General features: G+C 38.2%; 1 protein-coding gene and 1 long non-coding RNA gene across 2 annotated transcripts; both read left to right on the forward strand.

Moving 5' to 3' along the window:
* Positions 1-390: 390 nt before the first annotated feature.
* On the forward strand, positions 391-3454 carry LOC125314858 (probable strigolactone esterase DAD2). Its single transcript, XM_048278091.1, has 3 exons — positions 391-408; positions 908-1392; positions 2831-3454. The coding sequence occupies exons 1-3, from the start codon at positions 391-393 to the stop codon at positions 3267-3269; spliced, it is 942 nt and encodes a 313-aa protein (XP_048134048.1). The 3' UTR covers positions 3270-3454.
* Positions 3455-8009: 4555 nt separating this feature from the next.
* Positions 8010-8873, forward strand: LOC115733350. The gene is made up of 2 exons (XR_004014488.2): positions 8010-8374; positions 8490-8873. It is a non-coding gene; the product is annotated as an uncharacterized LOC115733350 (long non-coding RNA).
* Positions 8874-19468: the final 10595 nt, after the last annotated feature.

Raw genomic sequence — 19468 nt, forward strand, 5'->3', positions numbered from 1 at the left:
ATTGGGCGTCTACTACCCCCTTTTTTATTTCTTGTCGTTGTTGTTTCCACCTTGAGTGTACTCTCAAGTATTCTCTGTTGGTGAAGCAACAAATGATGTTTTTTTTTGGCAAAAAAACAAAAAAAAAAAGGAGCTCTATAAGGAAAGAAGTTGGAGAAAAAAAATATGACCCTGTATTTTTATACCATCGTATAGAAATTGACGGCCAACTCGATTACCAATTGAACAATTTTTTTTTTCCTTCTCTTTAAACAAGATTTGCAAACTTTTCGAGACAACTGAACCTTGCAAAAATCGCTAATGACTCGCCGAGATATTATCCACTTTGGCTTGTCCCATGCCGAATCGCGCGGTTTTGTCCTTTGGCATACACGTGGGCACCTTCCCAGGATGTCACCCATCCTGGAAGTACTTTCCCATCTAAGCACGCTTAACAATACTATTACTCAAAAGGCGTCTTCGTGAATTAATTTCAGTTTTCACAAATATATTCAAGAATCGCTCTCCCCATGTTCAGTGTACAGTTCGGTTCATTTTTGCCCCATTTGCCATCCTATAAACTTACCAAAACCTGCTCCATGTCCAGGCACTCTAATCATAGCGACCGCTCTTTGCTCTCATTGGACTGGGATGTTATAGGCCTATCGAATTTCGCCCAATTCGTTAGGTACCACTCTAATGTCATATTGTGACATTCTTAATGTTTTTTTTTATTAGATGTGACAACATGAATTAACTCATTGAGGTATTGTCCATTTTAGCCTTTCCCATATCAAACCACACGGTTTCATCGGGTAAGGCTCTTCTCATGGAGCGACGGACTCGAATCTAAATTTTATGATTTGAACATTAACTAGTCATACGCAATTATTGCAATTTTTTTTCTCCTTTTTTCCCCTATAAATAGTGCCCTAACCACGCCATTTCCCCTGCACAGCATAACTCGTCCCCACCTCTCTCTAGTTTCTTGTCCTTGTTCTTCTTGTTCATCTTCCTCCTGCGAAAAGTGGTGATGCTAGAGAAGGGCCTCTCGACCTCCCTGAACACGAAGCTCACCGGCTCAGGTGCCGAGACGGTGGTTCTCGCTCACGGCTTCGGAGGAGACCAGACCGTGTGGAACAAGATCCTCCCTCCCTTGTCCCGGTATTTCAGGGTCCTCGTCTTCGACTGGGGTTTCTCGGGAGCTGTCAAGGAACAAGAAGGTCTGTTCGACCCTGCGAAGCACTCCTCCTACGATGCTTTTGCCGGTGATCTGATCGCCCTCCTGGACGAGGTTGGCCTCGAGTCCACAGTCTTCGTCGGCCACTCCATGTCCGGCATGATCGGTTGCATTGCCTCTGTGAAGAGGCCCGACCTCTTCAAGCGGCTCATACTCGTTGGTGCTTCCCCTAGGTAAGTTAGGAGCTAGCAATTGTTCTTGCTCTGTGTGTTTTATTAATGTTAAATAATCAAAACGGCATCTCTAATATGTGCTAAAAAAAAATTGATGTAAGAAAGACTTTCCCCGCCCATTACAAATATTCTTTTGGTTCTCTATTGATTAATGAATCCATGTTGAATGCTAGAAGAAGCTGACTAAACTCTGAAATGACTCTCTACTTTTGTCCTCTTTACTTGTTAATTCTTAGGAGTGAAGTTTGATTTCCTAAATTTGTTTATAATAAGCATGTGGAGGAGGAAGCTTAATGGTTCCAAAGTACTCTCTCTTCACCATGACAAAGTTCTAGCAATGGTTTACCCGCTAAAAAGCAGGAATTAAGCGAAAGATAATCTTGGTTAGGACTATAGGATGGATATTGCTAGATAAATCAATGGTATTTTCTCCATCCTCAAGTGTTCTGTGCTTATTGCTAGATCGAAAAATTTTTGTCGCCCTCCCCCTGACTAATAAGGGAGTGTTAAATACAATGCGTGTGCGGTTCGATCAGGCTCGTTTTGATACTGATTCCATCACTTGGATTTGTTTCAAATAACATCCGACCTTTGTTCTTAGATAACATATGGCGGTGTAACATCACCTCACCGCCGCTAGAAGGAACAAAAACAAGAGCTTGTTAATTAAGCACTTGTTTTCCGACACTAAAAAAAAAAAAAAAGTTAGAGTACTTGTTGATTCATTACATGCTTCTTTAAGAACATCTGTGGTTCGCTGAATTTGCGATAATAGGCTTTGGTGTATATGAAAACTGGTTTCTCTCGTGGTTATGGTGTCTAATTCTACTTCTATTCTTTTGAATCTATGGGGAAAGTATTTCATCATATTTCTTAGATATTTCACGAGACTTTGATAAAGGGATCTTCAAAGTTTTGTTCTGATCTGAAACTTAAACGACGTGTAGCCAAAATATTATTGTTGACTGTGAGACTAGTACGTCATCATGATATTTAATTTCGTGGTAAATAATTCATATCATTTTGGTTCGGTTCAATTCGGTTTGCGGGATATGATTGATTTTTTTTATTTTTACTTTTTGATTTCTCAAACACACCCTAAACATTTAATATTGATCTTTGAATGGTGTGAACCGACTTTTAACTAGACGGAAGTGGATAGCCATCTGCCATAAAGGCTTTTCGTACTTGATTTTCCCTGTCGCAAGTATTAAATTCAAAAAGCTGTTGTTTGGTGCGCTTAAATGTTGAGGGTCCATCACGAGCGGGATGAGCGGGACACAAAAGAATCCTTCGATGATTTTCGATTTTCCGTCTTGTTATCTGTTTTATTTACTTTAATAATGTGTTTTTGTCGTCTTCAATTTGTACTTATCCTAAACAAATTGGATTATGAAGAGCATTTTCTTGCGGTGTCTTACTCTCGTTACCTCCATAGGCTTTTAAACACGGACGGCTACGAGGGCGGGTTTGAGGCCGCGCAGATCGATCAGATCCTATCCAGCGTAGAGTCCGACTACCACGGTTGGGCACCCAACTTTGCTTCTTTGGGCGTGGGTCCGTGCGATCCCCCCTCAATCGAGGCATTCACGAAGTGCCTGGGAAGGATGAGGCCCGAAGTCGCGCTTCCCTTGGCTAGAACGGTCTTCCTGTGCGACCACAGGGAGGTCCTTGGGAGAGTGACGACTCCGTGCACCATAATCCAAACCACAAACGACACCGTCGTGCCGAGCTCGGTCGCCCGGTACATGCACGACAAGATCCAGGGGGAATCGACCGTCAAGATGATCGAGGCGGACGGCCATTTCCCTCAGCTCACCGCGCATCAGCAGTTCCTCAACGTGTTGGGAGGAGTCCTAGGGTTCGAGTGCAATTAGAGGGTGATTAAGATCTTAGATGTTTAATCATATGATTATGCCCTAGGCTGGACTAGAACAAGCCTCTTATGTTTAGATCTTTTTTTTTTTTTTTGCTTTGTATGTGGTTTGTCTCATTAGATTAGGTATTATGGTTGTATTTTGATTTCGGGTCAGGGTTGCATTAAAATCGTTTGGGCTTGAGATGTTTGACTGGATTTTTCATTTGATTCGAGCAGAGAATTTTCGAAAAGGGGTGGTTGCAAAAAGGTGGCGAAACACTTTCCACCGCAGACGGACGGAGCTGCTGCGGGACCCGATTCACCTTAAAGTCTCCGTCGTCTTGTCCGAATGAAAAGTTATTTAGACAGGACTAACAAAAGCGACAAAGTTTGCTTTACACGCCGGTCAAACTCGGGAAAATCTCGGAAAATTTTCACCAATCAACTCCTCGTGTTCCACGCTAATTCTGTTTTGCACCCTTTGTTTCGAAGAATCTTTCGCATTTTGTACTCTCTCAAACTAAAACCTCACCCCGACCACCAAAAAAAAAACTAAAACTAAAACTAAACTTCACCAAAAAAAGTTAACGCTTTTTGTTTTGCAAAGAATGAATGTTTTGAAAAAAAAAATTACTTAAAAGCATTGCTTGGGTCGTTTACGAAAACAAATCCATCGTCAAAGAAAATATTGAGATATAAATTATTATCGATAATAAAAATATTTCTCATTGATTAATTATTTTTACCATTACAAGTAATCATTGTAAATAAATAATTTTTAAATTATTTATTTTTTATAAAATAAACAAAATCTAAATTGCTTCGATTCTTGTGTATATGGCGACGTAGAGAGAGAATGTGTTGTCACGACCAAATTTTTTAACATACTTAATAATGGCAAGAAAAAAAAGCAAATGTTATGCATTAAATATTTTAGGGTAGAGTATCAATAATAACAAAAGTCACTATGCTTCCATAATGCTACCATGATGTTCGTGGGAATTTGTCATCTCTCCCTAATAAGCACGGACACTATTTTAAAAAATTTCAACCCGCCATTCCGACAGGCAAAGGGTTCATATTGAAAAATTTCAATGTTATAGTAGGAGTGATCGGTTTCCGATCCGGTCTAGTTCCCCTCAAGAACCGGGAACCGACTAGTGGTCTCAATTCTCATTTTTCGGAACCGATAACCAGACCGGACCGGTCGGTTCCAATGAATCAATAACACAACAAATTTCTGCACGTGCCCAAGATAGAGAGCAACAACAACAACAACAACAACAACAACAACAACAACAACAACAATAATAATAATAACAATAATAACAATAATAATAATAATAATAATAATAATAATAATAACAGCTCTAGATTAAACATTACAGGATTGAAATTGAAACCGCGATGGCAATTGCACATTCCCCATCGTACCTTAGCCTCATTTTGATAAGCTCTAGTTTCTGGATCCATGGCGAGCGGTCTCAAAGCGAGGTTGAAGAAGTGACACGGAACTAGGACCGTGTTTTCCCCTTTCATATCGATTGGGTAGAACCGAAATCGAAGAAGAACCCTCTCTCGGAATGCGGGAAACGAAGTAATACAGTAATATGTAAGACGGGAAAGCTCTAACTCATAGAGATACGAAGGAAACAATATGAAAATGGAGGCAAGCGAAAGGGGTCAATCGTCATCAATTAGAAGATGAAACCCTAATTTTTTAAGTACTGTGTTTTCTTTTGAGTGCTCAAGACATATCCTATGCCAAGCTGCAAGCCTCTTGTTTTAAAATTCGACCCGTCCAGTCCTATGTCCCTGGAACCGGAAACCGGACCGTTCGACCACCGGTTCCAATATTAAGAATCGAAAATCGGACTGGACCCATCTAGAACGGGGAACAGGACCACCGGTCCTATCCGGTCTAGGCGATTTTTAGTTCCGGGGATCCGATTTGTTCACCCCTACGTTTTAAGGTTAAAATGTAAATTTATCCAAACCTAATATTTTAAAATCCTCCGCCCTAATCAGCTTGGCCCTAATTGCCCAAACCCTAATCGCCATCTCTCGTCTCTCGGCCTCTCTCACCCTCTAGCTATCGCATAACGACCCTACTCACCTTGCGTTATCTATCCTGTGGATTATTTTTTATTTTCAATTTATTGTTAAATGTTAAATTTAATGGTGGAATGTTGATTGTTTTTTTTTTTATCTCCCCAAGTTTTATCGATTATTGGAATAGAATGCAATTGAATTTGCCAATTCGAAGCAATGAATGATATTAACCAATGGTTGATTAATGTTTTTAGTGTAATTTCATTCTAGGAATTTTATTTATTTTATTTATTTATGAATTCAAATCAAATTAATTTGATCAAAATAACCATAAAAATGACAAGTGATCATGTATGTGTAAAAAAATATATTTAAAATATAATGTGTCGGAATTTTTTATTTTTTTTTATAAATGATGTGTTAGTGTGTCGTGTCGTATCGTGTCGCGTATCACGTGTCGATATTGATGCTACTTAGATATTTCCCGATCCCAATAAACCTCCAGGCAAGGCAATAGGATCAATAGAGGTTATCAATGAATCCCCTCACCTAACTAAAATTTAAGCCTAGGCTCGTCCATTAACAAAAAACAATTGTATAGTACATTTTGGGATGGCGCTGGCCTATCTTGGGCCCAACTGGGCTCGCCCTATAACTATTAGTCATTGCCGAAAGATTCTTTAGGACCTTGTGGCTCAGCCTAGGCGGGCCAAGGTCATGATCAAGTCTAATGATCGATCTAATAATTTACTTAGCTTGAAACAATCCATGACCTTAACTAACAATTAGTCATGTGATAACATGTACACGCACTATGAATCATGACATGTAAATAAATGATGTGTATGAGTAACATGATACGAAGTGACTATATATTTAGACTAATTCACACAATCTATCTCTTAAACATCATAAATGCCCATTTTTGCGCCATAGCAAGCAGAACACTCAAACCGACATATCGGTTGCACTTTTGGTCATATTAAGCTTATGTCAGTCGTGCCATCAATTAACATTGTAAATGTTTGTCTGCAATAATTCCTTGTCCAAGCTCTCTCTCTCTTTGGCCTCAACAGTCACTCTCCACCTCATCGGATTGGGTCAATACGAGTCCACCGATTCTTGTCCAGTTGGTTTTTCAATTATAAACACCCCACCGAGAAAATCCTATTATCAAATAATCACATAAAGTTGCACATGACCAATGCTCATTCATATGCAATCAACATTGAAGTATGTGCAAACACACGTCTTATAATTGATCTAGGATAATATATAAGTTCGTGATTAGGCTAACTATAACCAATCATTAGAAGATGGGATGAACCACTTAATGTATGGTCAAACACACAACCAGAGGACAGTCGATGATGATGTAGACGATTTTTATAAATTTTTAAAAGTAATTCTGAATTAATTTTTTTTCTTTCCTTTTTCTTTTATTTTCCTTCATCTAATTCCAAGCCCACGAGGTCCCCAAATCTCAACGAGGGTCACCAGCCATATGCGAGTGTGTCACAGCTGGGCAAGGTCAGCGATGTCCTCTCGCAAATTTAGCGACCAAGAAAATTTGAAAAATATAAATAAGAAAAGTCGTTAATGTTAACATCGAATGTGCCACGTAAGACTATCAGAACGCAGCCAAAATTGGTAAGATGGATTATATTAAAAATCGTTAAGAGGTTTAAGACTAAATTGACCGTGGTTGACAAGTTATTAGAATGACTTGAATTTTAAGACTAAGTTGACCGTGGTTGACAAGTTATTAGAATGACTTGAATTTAGTAGCTAACACTCAGTTTGGATGGAGAAACTAGTAAAGAAAATAAGAGATAAATTATGAGGTAAAAGAGGAGAGAGCATTTGAAGGGACTGAGTCTAAGGTTCTTGGGAAGTCAGGAATAAAAGGGAAAAAACGCATTAAGAAGAATAAATCTTTTATCAACAAATAAAATCCCGATCTAATAATTAAATAGTAAATTACGCCTTCATCTAACAAGTTAATTTTTTAAAACGGTTGCTAGTGGCCCGACAAAATCTAACATGATATAAGAGCTGGAGGTTCATGAGTTCAAATCTTTTCGGATCCCATTGCCTTCCAATTAAATATTTCCATGCCTAGTACTAGGCAAAAAAAACCAATTAAGTGTGAGGGGGAGTGGTCCCAATTAAATTTTTAGACCAATTAGTAATGATCGGGCCTATCTCTCTTAATCTCTTCTAATTCTTCTCAATACTTTCGCTCCATCTGTTTCCCTCCATTCAACCATTCAACCATGTTTAAATTTTTAAAACCCTTTCTCTTCCATCCTAATCCCAGCTAAAAAACGTAGTGCAAAACCTATGATTGAAAGAGAGTATTTGCGACTGGGAAACGAGGTCATACCACTGGCCAAACAGACAATACTTCAATACATATGATGGAAACTTTGGCTTCACTATGAACAAGAATTATGCAAGGAAGATATAGTGCTCATGCGCCTATGTACGAAAATCTCTAGATGTTATGGGTGCGAAAGGTCCTTACAAGCTAAAACCACTATGGTGACAAGGGTTGGCAACGGTAGAGAGAGCGGCGGTGGCCGATCGGTCCACGCTTCACGGCATATCCCTAGGGAAAATTTTCATTTTGGCAAAACTCTTGATGGAGAATGGGTGTTTGAAACTTTCTATTTCAACAAAATGGGTGTTTGAAGCACCAGGTGCAGATTCTCAGGTCGAGCTGTGCAGAAAAAGTGCTTTGAGCATGAAAGAAGAGTTGCACGATTGCGATAGTACTCTGACAAATGGGTCTCCTAGCAATATCTCTAGTGGTTCGGGAAGCTTGGACGATAACTTTGAGGATTGCGTCAAGACCATCAGGGAACTTGAATGCCGGGGTCACATTAATCAAGAATTCAGGCTGAAATTTTTAACGTGGTTCAGCCTAAGATCCACGGAGCAGGAACGGAGAGTGGTTAACACCTTTGTTCAGGCTCTGAGTGATGACCGAAGTAGCTTAGCAGGACAGTTGGTTGACACCTTCTCAGATGTGGTATCTAGCAAAAGGCCGAGGAACGGGTTCTGCAATAGGTTATGGCATTAAAATTTAGTGCGAAGTTTGAAGGCAGGCTCGCTCTCGGTCGTGCCCTTTAATCTTTTATTACCGATAATAAATTGTCTTATCCGTCTCACATACTTCGTACAGGCATTTTTTTCCGCCCCCCTAAACCTCAGTCTGAAGCAAATTCATCCGTATTCTAGGAGAAGCATGCTGCCAACAAGATTGTGGTGGCTGATTCTGCAGATATTTCCGACCATTCTTGCCGGGAAGTGGCTGCTTGCACTGGAGAAGGCATTTTCGTACATTCGGTTCATTTGCATTCGAAGCCCTAAAAGTTAGCTTTAGGGATATTGTTAGGGGTACAGTTATTGGTTGCCTTTTCATATGGAAAAGGTGACATGAATGGCTCAAGAATTCAGTTGATTAGGTTCTTATCTCCTTCTCCTATTTTTTCCCCCTTTTCAATTGAGGATGTGATCTCATTCTCCTTCTTCCTTTAATGATTAATGACTGTCTTTAAAAGTTGTTCCAAAATTTTAGCTTGTGGGGTGAATTCATTTGGTGTTCGAAAAGTTGAGGAGATGAGGAATGATGAGCACTAACCAGCTATCTGATGATGCAAACTATGACAAGAGTATAGAATGGCACTCATGATGCAGAGTATTCATTCATTGACTCGTAGGAATTTCAAATCTTTATTCGCTTCAAATCTTCAGAAACTTCATGATACGTGTTTTGAACAATGTAAATCGAAGATGGTCGGTGGAAACTTTTATTTTACGATGACGAGATTTTGTTGGAGGCATGCCGCAAAGCGATCACGGTTGTTCTCTGATTTGCTAAAGTACAGCTCACCTTGGCGCGCGCCGATTTTCGACATCATCTCCTTGATGAGCCCGCAAATCGATTTTCTTGGACAACCTTGCGGTGAAGATGAAAAAGGATATAAAATATCTCACCCAGTTGTCTTTATGACGACCAAGATAAACAGTTCCATGTTGAAGCACATACTGAGAAGGTGGGTGCAGAACGTTTTGTGATCCCCTACCAAACATATTCAATTTAATGATTATTCTCAATGTCATGTTTTAAAATCTCAGCGCTCTTGAGGACGAGAGAGATTTTGAGTATCGCGTGTCTACCATTTTAGCACAAGATATCTAGAAAGTGAATATTATTCCGTGAATACGATATCTATCTAGCGGGTAACACAGTAAAGTGGCCCTTCATAGGAGGACACATGAATCCAAATCGAAAATGACCAATATCTAATATTTCAACGAAAAATTTAGTCAAGTTTCCTTTTAGAAATATAAACCATGAGTTACACACAACCTCTTCTTATTCGACACACATGACATCAAAGTCACACCAAGAGACGGGGCGGCACTTAATGGGGATGTCGCCATTTTCGTTGGTTTTTTTCTCCTTTTTTTTTTTTAATAAAAGAAGGAACGACATGAATAGACAAACATATAATTTCAAAGACTCAGATTGCATTAAAAAGAAAATCCCGGAAATGCGATATCGCATGAGTCGTAAAAGTCCAAAGACATTTTACAATTTTCAGTCTTTTCGAAGTTGCAATTATGACTTCATTTGTTCTGCAAAAAATAAATGATTTAAAAAAATATTTTCCTGAAATTAATGGCTTGAAAAAAGTTTTCATTATCGACACGAATTTATATCCGAATATTTTTCGTGAACGATAAAAGCTATTTTCGTGCATTCATTTTTACAAGCAATACAAACTATCATTTTTAGGAATATAGTTTTTCAAATCTTTCTCCTTTGGCGAAACAAACAGAGCCTAAATGTCTTTTTAAGTGACTATCATTTATCTATTGCTATCTAAATGATAGCAAAAATCGCCAATGGTGGCACACGAGGGTCAACTTGGTAAATTAGAGAAGGTTAACGAAACCACAAAAATTAGAACCTTGAGCAAAAGATGATAAGAAATGAAAATCAGCCGATGAGTTGATATGAATGGGACGTTGGTTTCCGATCAGTATCCTCTTTTTCTCTTGAGAAGAAGAAATCAAGAAACGGAATGATGCTCCATCATACAAGTAATCTCTCCGTTCATGCGCTTGAATTGTATGAGCTTTTGTTTTTTTTATAAAAAAAAAACTTGGAGCGATAAATGAAAAGAGAAGAATGCATCTACTTTCTGGAAGTGGAATGAATCGCCCGGAATTCTATTGTTGTAAGATATGGCTTTATACATATATTTATAAGAAGCTGCTAGCATGACAGCTTGATAGTCTTGTCAGTTATTTCTGACCACACAATCTCTCAATTAATGAGTACTTTATGAAAAAATGCGCGATAATAATGTGTGAATCTACGGTTGAGATTATAACATCCCTGACAGTACTTTCAAGAAAGCATTTCCTTATATTTATTCATGTACTTATCGGGAAAGGTAGGAACCGTCGTTTAAATGAGCAGACATGCTGGACCCTAGACCTTTATGGAATTTCTGTGCTGCGACCCACCAAGGACGACAATACATTCCCCCCTCATTTGGCATTTAAATTGCTAAAAAAATTTATTATTCGACGGCAACGACCACATGAAATCATAAATCCAGCACAATTCATTCGATATGACCTACATCGTTATGAAGAGAAAAGGAAAGATCACCCGTCCCAGCAAAGTTGCTAGCTCGCCCCCATAAAGAGATGCACAACAAACACATTTACAAAAACGAAGAAAATCCCTCCATTTGACTCTTAACTAGATTCATCAGATCCGGCCAAGTCTTTGGTGATCGTCCTCCTTTCGCTCGAGACAGAATCGGGACGGATTTGGAATTGCCGATCCTATTCCAAGTTCGAGCATCAAAAAGCTTGATGTACTTTGCGACTGTGTTCGAAGCTAAAATGACACAGAACGTTGGCTCGTCCGATGATACACACAAGAGCTCGATACATTTTGTACGTTTTTGTCATGTTAAAAATTTTCAACTGATGGATCCTCTATTACAAAGTAAGTGTATACATAGTATAACTCCGGTATTATTGTTTTCTAGCGATTATGACAAATTACTTACATAATTTTGATAATTTTTATATATGGCTACTCGAATTAGATTTTTTTGGGTCTTGCTTAAGGAAAGGAGAAATTTGGATTACCTTCCAAGACCCAAATGGGCCAAAACGCCATCTTTAGATTACACAACAAAACAAATTCCTCAAAAACTTCACAAATAATTGAAAATTGAAAATCAAGTCTTTTGTCCAAGTTTTGTTGGCCTAATTCCCTAAAAAGCCCCAAACTTTAGGTTAAGTCCCAAATCCATCCCAAACTTTAGGTCCAATTCCAAATCTTTCCCAAACAGTTTTTTCTATCTCGGAAAAAATCTCAAACTTTAGATCCAGTCCCAAATCTTTCCCGAACTATTTTTATTTTATTTTTTTATCTTGGGAAAAACCTAAAACTCCAATGCCAAATATGTCTCACATTTTTTGTCTTAGAAAAAGCCATAAATTTTAGGTCCAGTCCCAAATCTGCCATAAACTTCTTTTTGGCTTAGAAAAAAATCTCAAACTTTAAGTTCGGTTCCAAATCTACTCCAAATTTTATCTAAAAAAAAATCACCAAATTGCAATATATTATAAAATCTACTCTCGTGATCCAGTCCAACTTGACATCCACGTCGATAACAAATTCAATCAAGTGCCATGTCGCCCCATTACTTTGCTGATGTGGATTTTTTATCGGCATGGAAGTGCCACGTCAAGTTGGAACTGGATCATAGGGGTAGATTTGAGAATATACTGAAATTTGGTGAATTTTTTAGAAAAAAGTTTGGGATTTTTTCTTAGACAAAAAACATTCATGACAGATTTAGGATTGTGCCTCAAGTTTTGGGATTTTTTTAGACAAAAGAAAAAGTTCAGAACAGTCCTTGTGGTTATTGTTTAATAGAGAATTAGGCCAAGTTTTGTTGGAAAAATGAACGATAAATATTCAAGGCGTAGGTGAGATAATCTTCGCAATACCTATCTCCATTCTTTCAACCCATCTAGAAAACAAGTGAGACAATCTCCATCTCGGCTCAATGTTTATCGCTTGCCATCAACAGTTTGACAAATACCATCTTGAAAAAGTTTCATTGATGCGTTCGAAGATCATACCATTCCTATAACCTCTCTAATCAAACTTTCTCAGCTAGTACCCTCATGTAGTGTGGTTAAGGTAATGGTTGAATTGTTAGGATTAGGCGTACAAACAAAACGAAATAAAGAGTATAGAAGAGAAAGAGAAATCAAGACACGAGATTTTATTCTAGCTCATCCTTAAAGTAGGGCTATATCCAACAGAAATTCCACTATAATTAATACCTCCCACTACTATGTTATAACTCTCAATTACAAGAGAAATTGATCATATATAAGCAGCACAATAGCTATTCATGTATCCAAACCCAAACCCAAACCCTCATACCTTCTTATTGATTGGGAGTATGAACCACACCTCAATACTAATTCGATACAACAAGGAATGAGATCTATGAATCGGTAGTTCCATGCCTTTTTGAACCGTGTCGATGATGATGATCTAGAGCAATTTGCTCGCGGTTGATTGGATTTGAACAGATGGACCTCCGGTTTCTGAATTGGAAATCCCTTAGCCTCCATCTTTAGAGCAATTTGTCGCTACGGTTAGTAAAATGTCCTTGTTAGAATGGTACTAGTCGACATTTTCTTGACAAAAGACTTTTCCATTTTGTTTTGTAATTCTGATTTAAGAGATGTGACTTTTGACCTATAATTTTTTTAATGTGAGTAGTAGTTAGCAACTTCCCCACATAGATAGGGACATCCATAAAATAGTAAGTTGAACCTACGAGAGTAACTAGTTAGAATTGATTTTTATCGAGTTATCCACGTGAAAATAAGTTCCCACGTAGGAAAATAACTACTAAGGTATCACTATTTGTACCCGATTTGATTCAATATGTATGTATCTATCGAATTTGTAATTTCGAAAACATTTCTAATAATTTCTTTTTAAATGAGCAAATTACTTTATGGATTGCAATATGTAATTTCGAGCACAAAATTGGATCCGTTGCCCAGCACGCGAAAAGTATAATAGCCTGCTTTGTGCTGTGATCATGGAACAAATTCCAACCAAAATCAATGTGGATGACAACATTAGACAACAGGTGACGTAATTGCTGATGTCGGCGTGACATCAAAGTGACCTCGTCGTGGTTTAGGTCCGCAAGTCACGGTAGGCACGTTCATTGCAGTGCATGCCTTAATCATCTTCTCGACCCCTTTCGAGCGGATTGGTTCTTCATACTAGACTAGATTTAACCTCTTTGTTCCAACTATGTATCGGGTGTCGTTCGTGTTGTGTCGATCAGAAATACTATGCGGGATCCGATATGATCCGTTTACTCTCAACTCGGGATTAAAAGGGAAAATATAACCCTAACCAAAATTCATAACTCGGTCAATTGTAGTGCGCAAGAGTCAAATTCCACGTCCGTAATGTTAGCGTCCTTACCCATGTGCCTATGATTGGAGGCTAAATTTCTTCTTTCCTTATTGTCCAAAGATGGATTTAACATGGTGCCGATCCCGGACAGGAAAATATTATTTAAAATTATTTATTTTTCTCAAAACGGAGGCACGATTAATATTCGCCTTCCGTTTTGGACATTCCAGTTCATATTAATGCATGACCCATGTGACTTCTACGAAGGACACCAGTGATAGTTTACGCCGCCGTCCCTCTGTATATTCAGTGGGGCCCGCCGGCTGACTTGTCTAAGAACGACTTGATTAATTTTTGTTTTTCTTATTTTAAATTACAAATATTAATCAAACTAGGCAGTGTTGGGCATCCTTGCTTTCCACGAGTGGACAAAGTCGCAAAGTTCCAAATTACAGCTTTTTCTCCGGTCGTTGATGTCACGTGACATTGTTGTTGCTGGTGAAGATTCGTATGTTCCTTGGATGATGAGATTTGCGTTTGACTAAGCTTGTCACAACGATTACTTTAATTAGTAAAGTTGATAATTTTGATGCTTGGGAATTTTTTAGTGTTATATGGATGGGGACATGGAGTACGTCACAAGGGCATGGGAATATATATGGAATTCCTAAAAAGATGCGAAGTTAATTATTACTAGATCGAATCATCAATATTTTTCTCTTTTCATGTGTTACGAAGAGCAAGAATTCAAGCTTGGTAGATGACTATGGTTCTTGATGAACAGATTTAGGCGTGTTTCAGTGTTCAGCCCATGACTAGTTTTCACGTAAATTATTTTCGAATTGTGAAACACGGCATCCCTGCTCTAGAATTGAATTTCGCAACTTTAGTTGATAGGATCGTTGTAATTGGGAGCACATAAAAACATGTCGGATGATTTAATACTGTTTGTACCTTCGCTTTCCACCTTTGTTGAGAGTGCGGGTTAAGGGTACCATTTTATCACCGCATGGCGCCTCTCTCTCTCTCTCTTTACCCTAAATGAATGGCTTAGCTTAACAAAGCCTCATCGGAAATATTGAAGGCGACAAAGGCAAAGAAAAGAAATGGTTGGGGCCAAATTATGATTTCAAAAACATTCTAATCACCATTCACGGTAGATGCATCGAATGGGGCTTACCCAAATACCAAGAAGCGTTGCCCTCATATTTGGTCGTCGATCTTTTGGCCGGAAATCGATGTAATCCCTTCCTTTCCATAAGAAATCGTGTTTTTCTCCATTCCAAATTGAAGGAAATTTGCTCCGCAAAGCACGTTTTAATTGATACTTCAACTCGGTACCAAGCCAGCAAAAGGTGATATACAAAACTCATGACTCATGAAGCCAAGTAGGATGTGATCTATAGTATGTGGATAAAGATGATTTGCCAGTTACACTACATCACCAGCCATTAGGTGGCGTGGCGTGACCGTTCCATAAAATACTATCCCCCTATTCGTACACCCTTTTAGTTGCACCGATAAGGTCATAGCTTAGGGCACCCTGAATTTTTGTTTGTGTAGCGAACTTTTGCTTGGTGACGTACACACATAAGAATATTAACGGTATATAGCCCGTCATAAAAAAAAATTAATAAAAGCATATGTGCTTGATTTGCAAGCACTGGCGATTATAAATATACACCCAATATCAAGATAGTTGCCAACCATAGATCTAAAATTATTCAAGTTGCGTCACTCGGTTAGTCGGACGTTTGATAGGGATAAATACGAGTACGACATTAATTCGTAAGTGCTAAACAACATAATAAATCTAAATCGAGCTCTCCCATATTTGGCTCTTTTCTGGTAGGTTTCAATTTTGGCTCGTTTTATCTTTCCATTCCGTCGCCAAATTTCTGATTTTCTTTAATCTGATGGATGGGAAAATTTGCTTTTGAGAAAGAGGACAACGGCAATAATATCGTTTCGTAAAATTGAAAATTTTGATATTCAGATGGATAAGTTCGAAACATTCTGTAATACATGTTCCCACGAAAGACGGCGTTGGTGGCCCGAATATCCCCTTTTTAGGAGACAAGGTCCGTGCTGATTTCGATAGCGTCCCTTGCCTAGCACGAATATTCCTAATTTCCGCATTATTTGATTATTTGCAAGATTAAAGCTAACTTGGTGTATTTTTTTTTTTTTTTTGAATTTAGTCGGTAGTTGCGTATGGCTGACGTGATTTTCAACCTTCTTTTTGTAATTACGACTTTATGGTGGGGGACGGACGTGGTGGGCCCCGGCCCAACCACCTCTCGGGCCTACCCAATTTGATCCGTTAAATGTAGAGCGGAAAAAGGCAGATCTTGGACGTATCTTGGGGGGCCTTAAATGTCATGGCGCTTTGCAAAAGGACAAAGTGGTCCTTTTCATGTCCACATGACCCCCATGACTTTTCCTTTTTAAAAATTTAATTTCTAGATTAGTGCTAGCTAGGTGTCTTACATTAATATACTAAAATCGGCAAATTAATCAATGCCAGGAGATCAGGTAATTGCTACTCAGGCTTAATAGAATGTTCTGCTAATTGGGTTTTAATGGATGTCTTTGCTTTATGTTGTTTCTGACCATGAAATGCAGTTTCCATGCACATAGTCCGATTATCTTATGTGGGCTCATTTTAGATCTCTAAGTAATGTTCTGTTCGTTGTGCATGAGTAAGTGATTAACCATACGAATAGCTAGGCACCGCTCGGGCCGTTTCATAAGGATGAGTGAGTGGTCCAAAATTTCGTAGGTATCATATGCCCCGACAATATGACAAATAGAAGTGATTACTATACAAATGTCAAATGACGATGATATGTTGGCAAGATTTCTTTCTTTTTGTTGTTGTTTTTCTCTCTTTCTCTCAAGTTCTAGTTGCCGACAATGGCATCTGGGTTTGCCCAACACTGCCTACCTTCGGCAAGACATGAAAAGTTATCAACAAAAACTTAGCAATTATTGTTGAGCCAGATATCGATCTTGCCTTCTTTGGTTTTTTTAATTAAATAAAAATAATAATCGCACAAGACAAGGCATTGAGGTGATTCCACATCCAACAATCTTTTAAGCATAATGTCCGACCCGAACCCAATAGCATACGTAGCGGACACACCCGAGGTATCATGCATGTCTGGTTCCGTGAATGATTGTCGGTGGTCTTAGATTAATCCAAGACTAAAAGTTTAGTTTTGTAGCCATATGTAGACCTGTCAAAAAGGGTAGATCAAGAAAACAGCAGTAGCGGTTGCAACAGGAGCGGAATATCATGCATGTGTTGTTTGGCGAATGATTGTCGGTGGTCTTAGATTAATCCCGGACTAAAATTTTACTTTTGTAGCCATAGGTAGACCTATCAAAATGGGTTATGAAGCCATTTTTTAATTCGTGTTTGATAAGTTCAGTTGCTATATGGATTGATTATATTTATTGAAGTTGTTGTTGTCCCACATTTATTGTGAATGGGTCTTGTATGCTCTTTATATTCATGCGGTTTCCCTCCATCTATCGCCTTAAGTTTTTGGGTTGGATTTTCTAACATGGTATCAGAGCAAGTGTTATTCCTTTCCTTGTATATAGGCTCCACTCCCCATTAGTTAATTTCCACGAGCCGCTTGTAATCCGACAAGCTCCTTATATTCATGTAGTCTCTACCCTCACGATTTGCGTTACATGAAAATGAGTAAGGACAATTTTCGAGCCGACCTGACTCGTTCGTTTGACATATCTCCCTACAAAAGATATTATTAGCATCTCTAATCACCTTCCTTAAGAGATCGAGATACTAATATAACGGTGAGAGAGAAAAATAACAAATATTGAAGGACAAGACTTAACTTGTTGCATATGTATGGAAGTATGTTCTGCTTCTTGCCTAATAAACGGCACGCTAAATTCCATGAAGTTGGCTTAGTGACTTAAGTAATGAACATCTTTGTTTGTGCAATGCATAAGGCATAAGTACAATTGTATCCGGAAAATGCAACTGGTTTGTGTTCGGACTACCCACCGGGTCTTTGCTTTGTCATCGCATCTCATCTAATGCAAGAGCTTGTTAGGGAAATCTCATGAGTATCGGGTTTTACTTATTGTTCAACATGTAAATAAACGGGGTTCTCAATACAAGAGCATGGCAATCCTCGACGGAGTAACTTACTCGTTAAAAAATTTTGCTGCGCGTACAATTATGACACTTAATCGAGTAGTCAAATAACAAACACTTAACATTTGATGTTTATCTTGATGGGGACATATTTAACAAGCACTCTTAGAGCACGGGTTAATGCTGACTCATTCGACATAACATTAGTATGGTAGTGTCCTTATGTGCACATGGAATAATGGAAATAAAACAATAATGGGTTCGTCTGATGATAATCCAACGGTGCTTATGATGTCATAAGCATTACTTAATTCACTTTTGTTTGCAATTGAGTTCTAGATGATTCAACTCGATTATCTTTATGTGGATGATATTCAGCATACTAATTTGTGGACCTCAATGTGCGCACTGGAGTCAACCTCACAGTCAACCTCACTAAATGTTCCCAGCCGGAAGCAACAAATTGTGGTTGTCTTCCTTTTAGCATCGTTTAGCGCACGCTAATCACTCGCCCCCATGCTTGGCTGCGAGATTGTCTCCTTTTTTACGTCTTTAATTTTATCCACGCAATGATTATCCGCTTTTATTTTTATTTTTTTTGAAAAATGATTATCCCTTTAAGCAATTGAAAAGGGCCCATTTCCAATTGGTATCTTAAGTAATTATCACCGTTAAAAAGGGGCTTCTGATTGCACATGACCATAAATGAAAAGTGGGCCTGCAAAATTTCATCCTTTTTAGAATATCGTCCAATGGTACTGGGAAAAAAAGAAGAGAATGTAGATTTTTTTTTTATTTTGGTTGCGTTTGTTTTGGGAAAAATAAACAATTTCGAAACTATTTTCTTAAAAATGATCGCTCATATTGCTTAAAAAAATAAAACGAACAATTTTTTTTTTCATTGACCACGAAAATGTTTAGACATAATTTGTAGCGGATGATGAAAATATTACTTATTGACTATTAATTTATAGCGATGCAAGTGATCAATTCAAAAAAACATTCTAAATTATTTATTTTTCGCGAAATAGACTGAACCTTAAGTTATTAAAAAATTTAAAGTGTTTGCGAATAGTATTATATACTTCCAAAAAATAAAATAGAAGCAAAAATCGAAAGTTAGGAGTCTAGACCATTTTGATTAGGGGAAGCTACCGGTGGAGCGGAGTTGTTCTGTTGGGCAAGCGTTCTATTAATGTGTTTAAATTACAATCTTATATCCTCCGGAAGATACCTATGTTGGGTACTCATGAAGGATACTTCTTTTAATGGGTGAGTTGATGAAAGATTGGAAGCAAAGTGAGCCCTGGGGCCCTAGTCATCCAAATTATTGATTATGAAAGAGTGCTAAGAGAGACCAACTTTATTGGCTTGTCTTTAATGCAAAAAGTCGGTACATTGGACCGAATGCCATTAGAAAGTGCTCCATTATGCTTTCTTTAAGTGTCAAAAAGGACATGTAGAAACAGTCAAACAGATATCCCTTGAAAGTCTCTACTCAAATGGATGTAGCTTTCATTCCTTTCCCTTTCTC

The sequence above is a fragment of the Rhodamnia argentea genome, chromosome 4 (genome assembly GCF_020921035.1).
Source record: "Rhodamnia argentea isolate NSW1041297 chromosome 4, ASM2092103v1, whole genome shotgun sequence".
Classification (NCBI taxonomy): Eukaryota; Viridiplantae; Streptophyta; class Magnoliopsida; order Myrtales; family Myrtaceae; genus Rhodamnia; species Rhodamnia argentea.

Coding starts and splice junctions, on each gene's coding strand:
- LOC125314858 (XM_048278091.1), top strand. Junction 1,393..2,830: donor CTCGTTGGTGCTTCCCCTAG/GTAAGTTAGGAG, acceptor TTACCTCCATAG/GCTTTTAAACACGGACGGCT.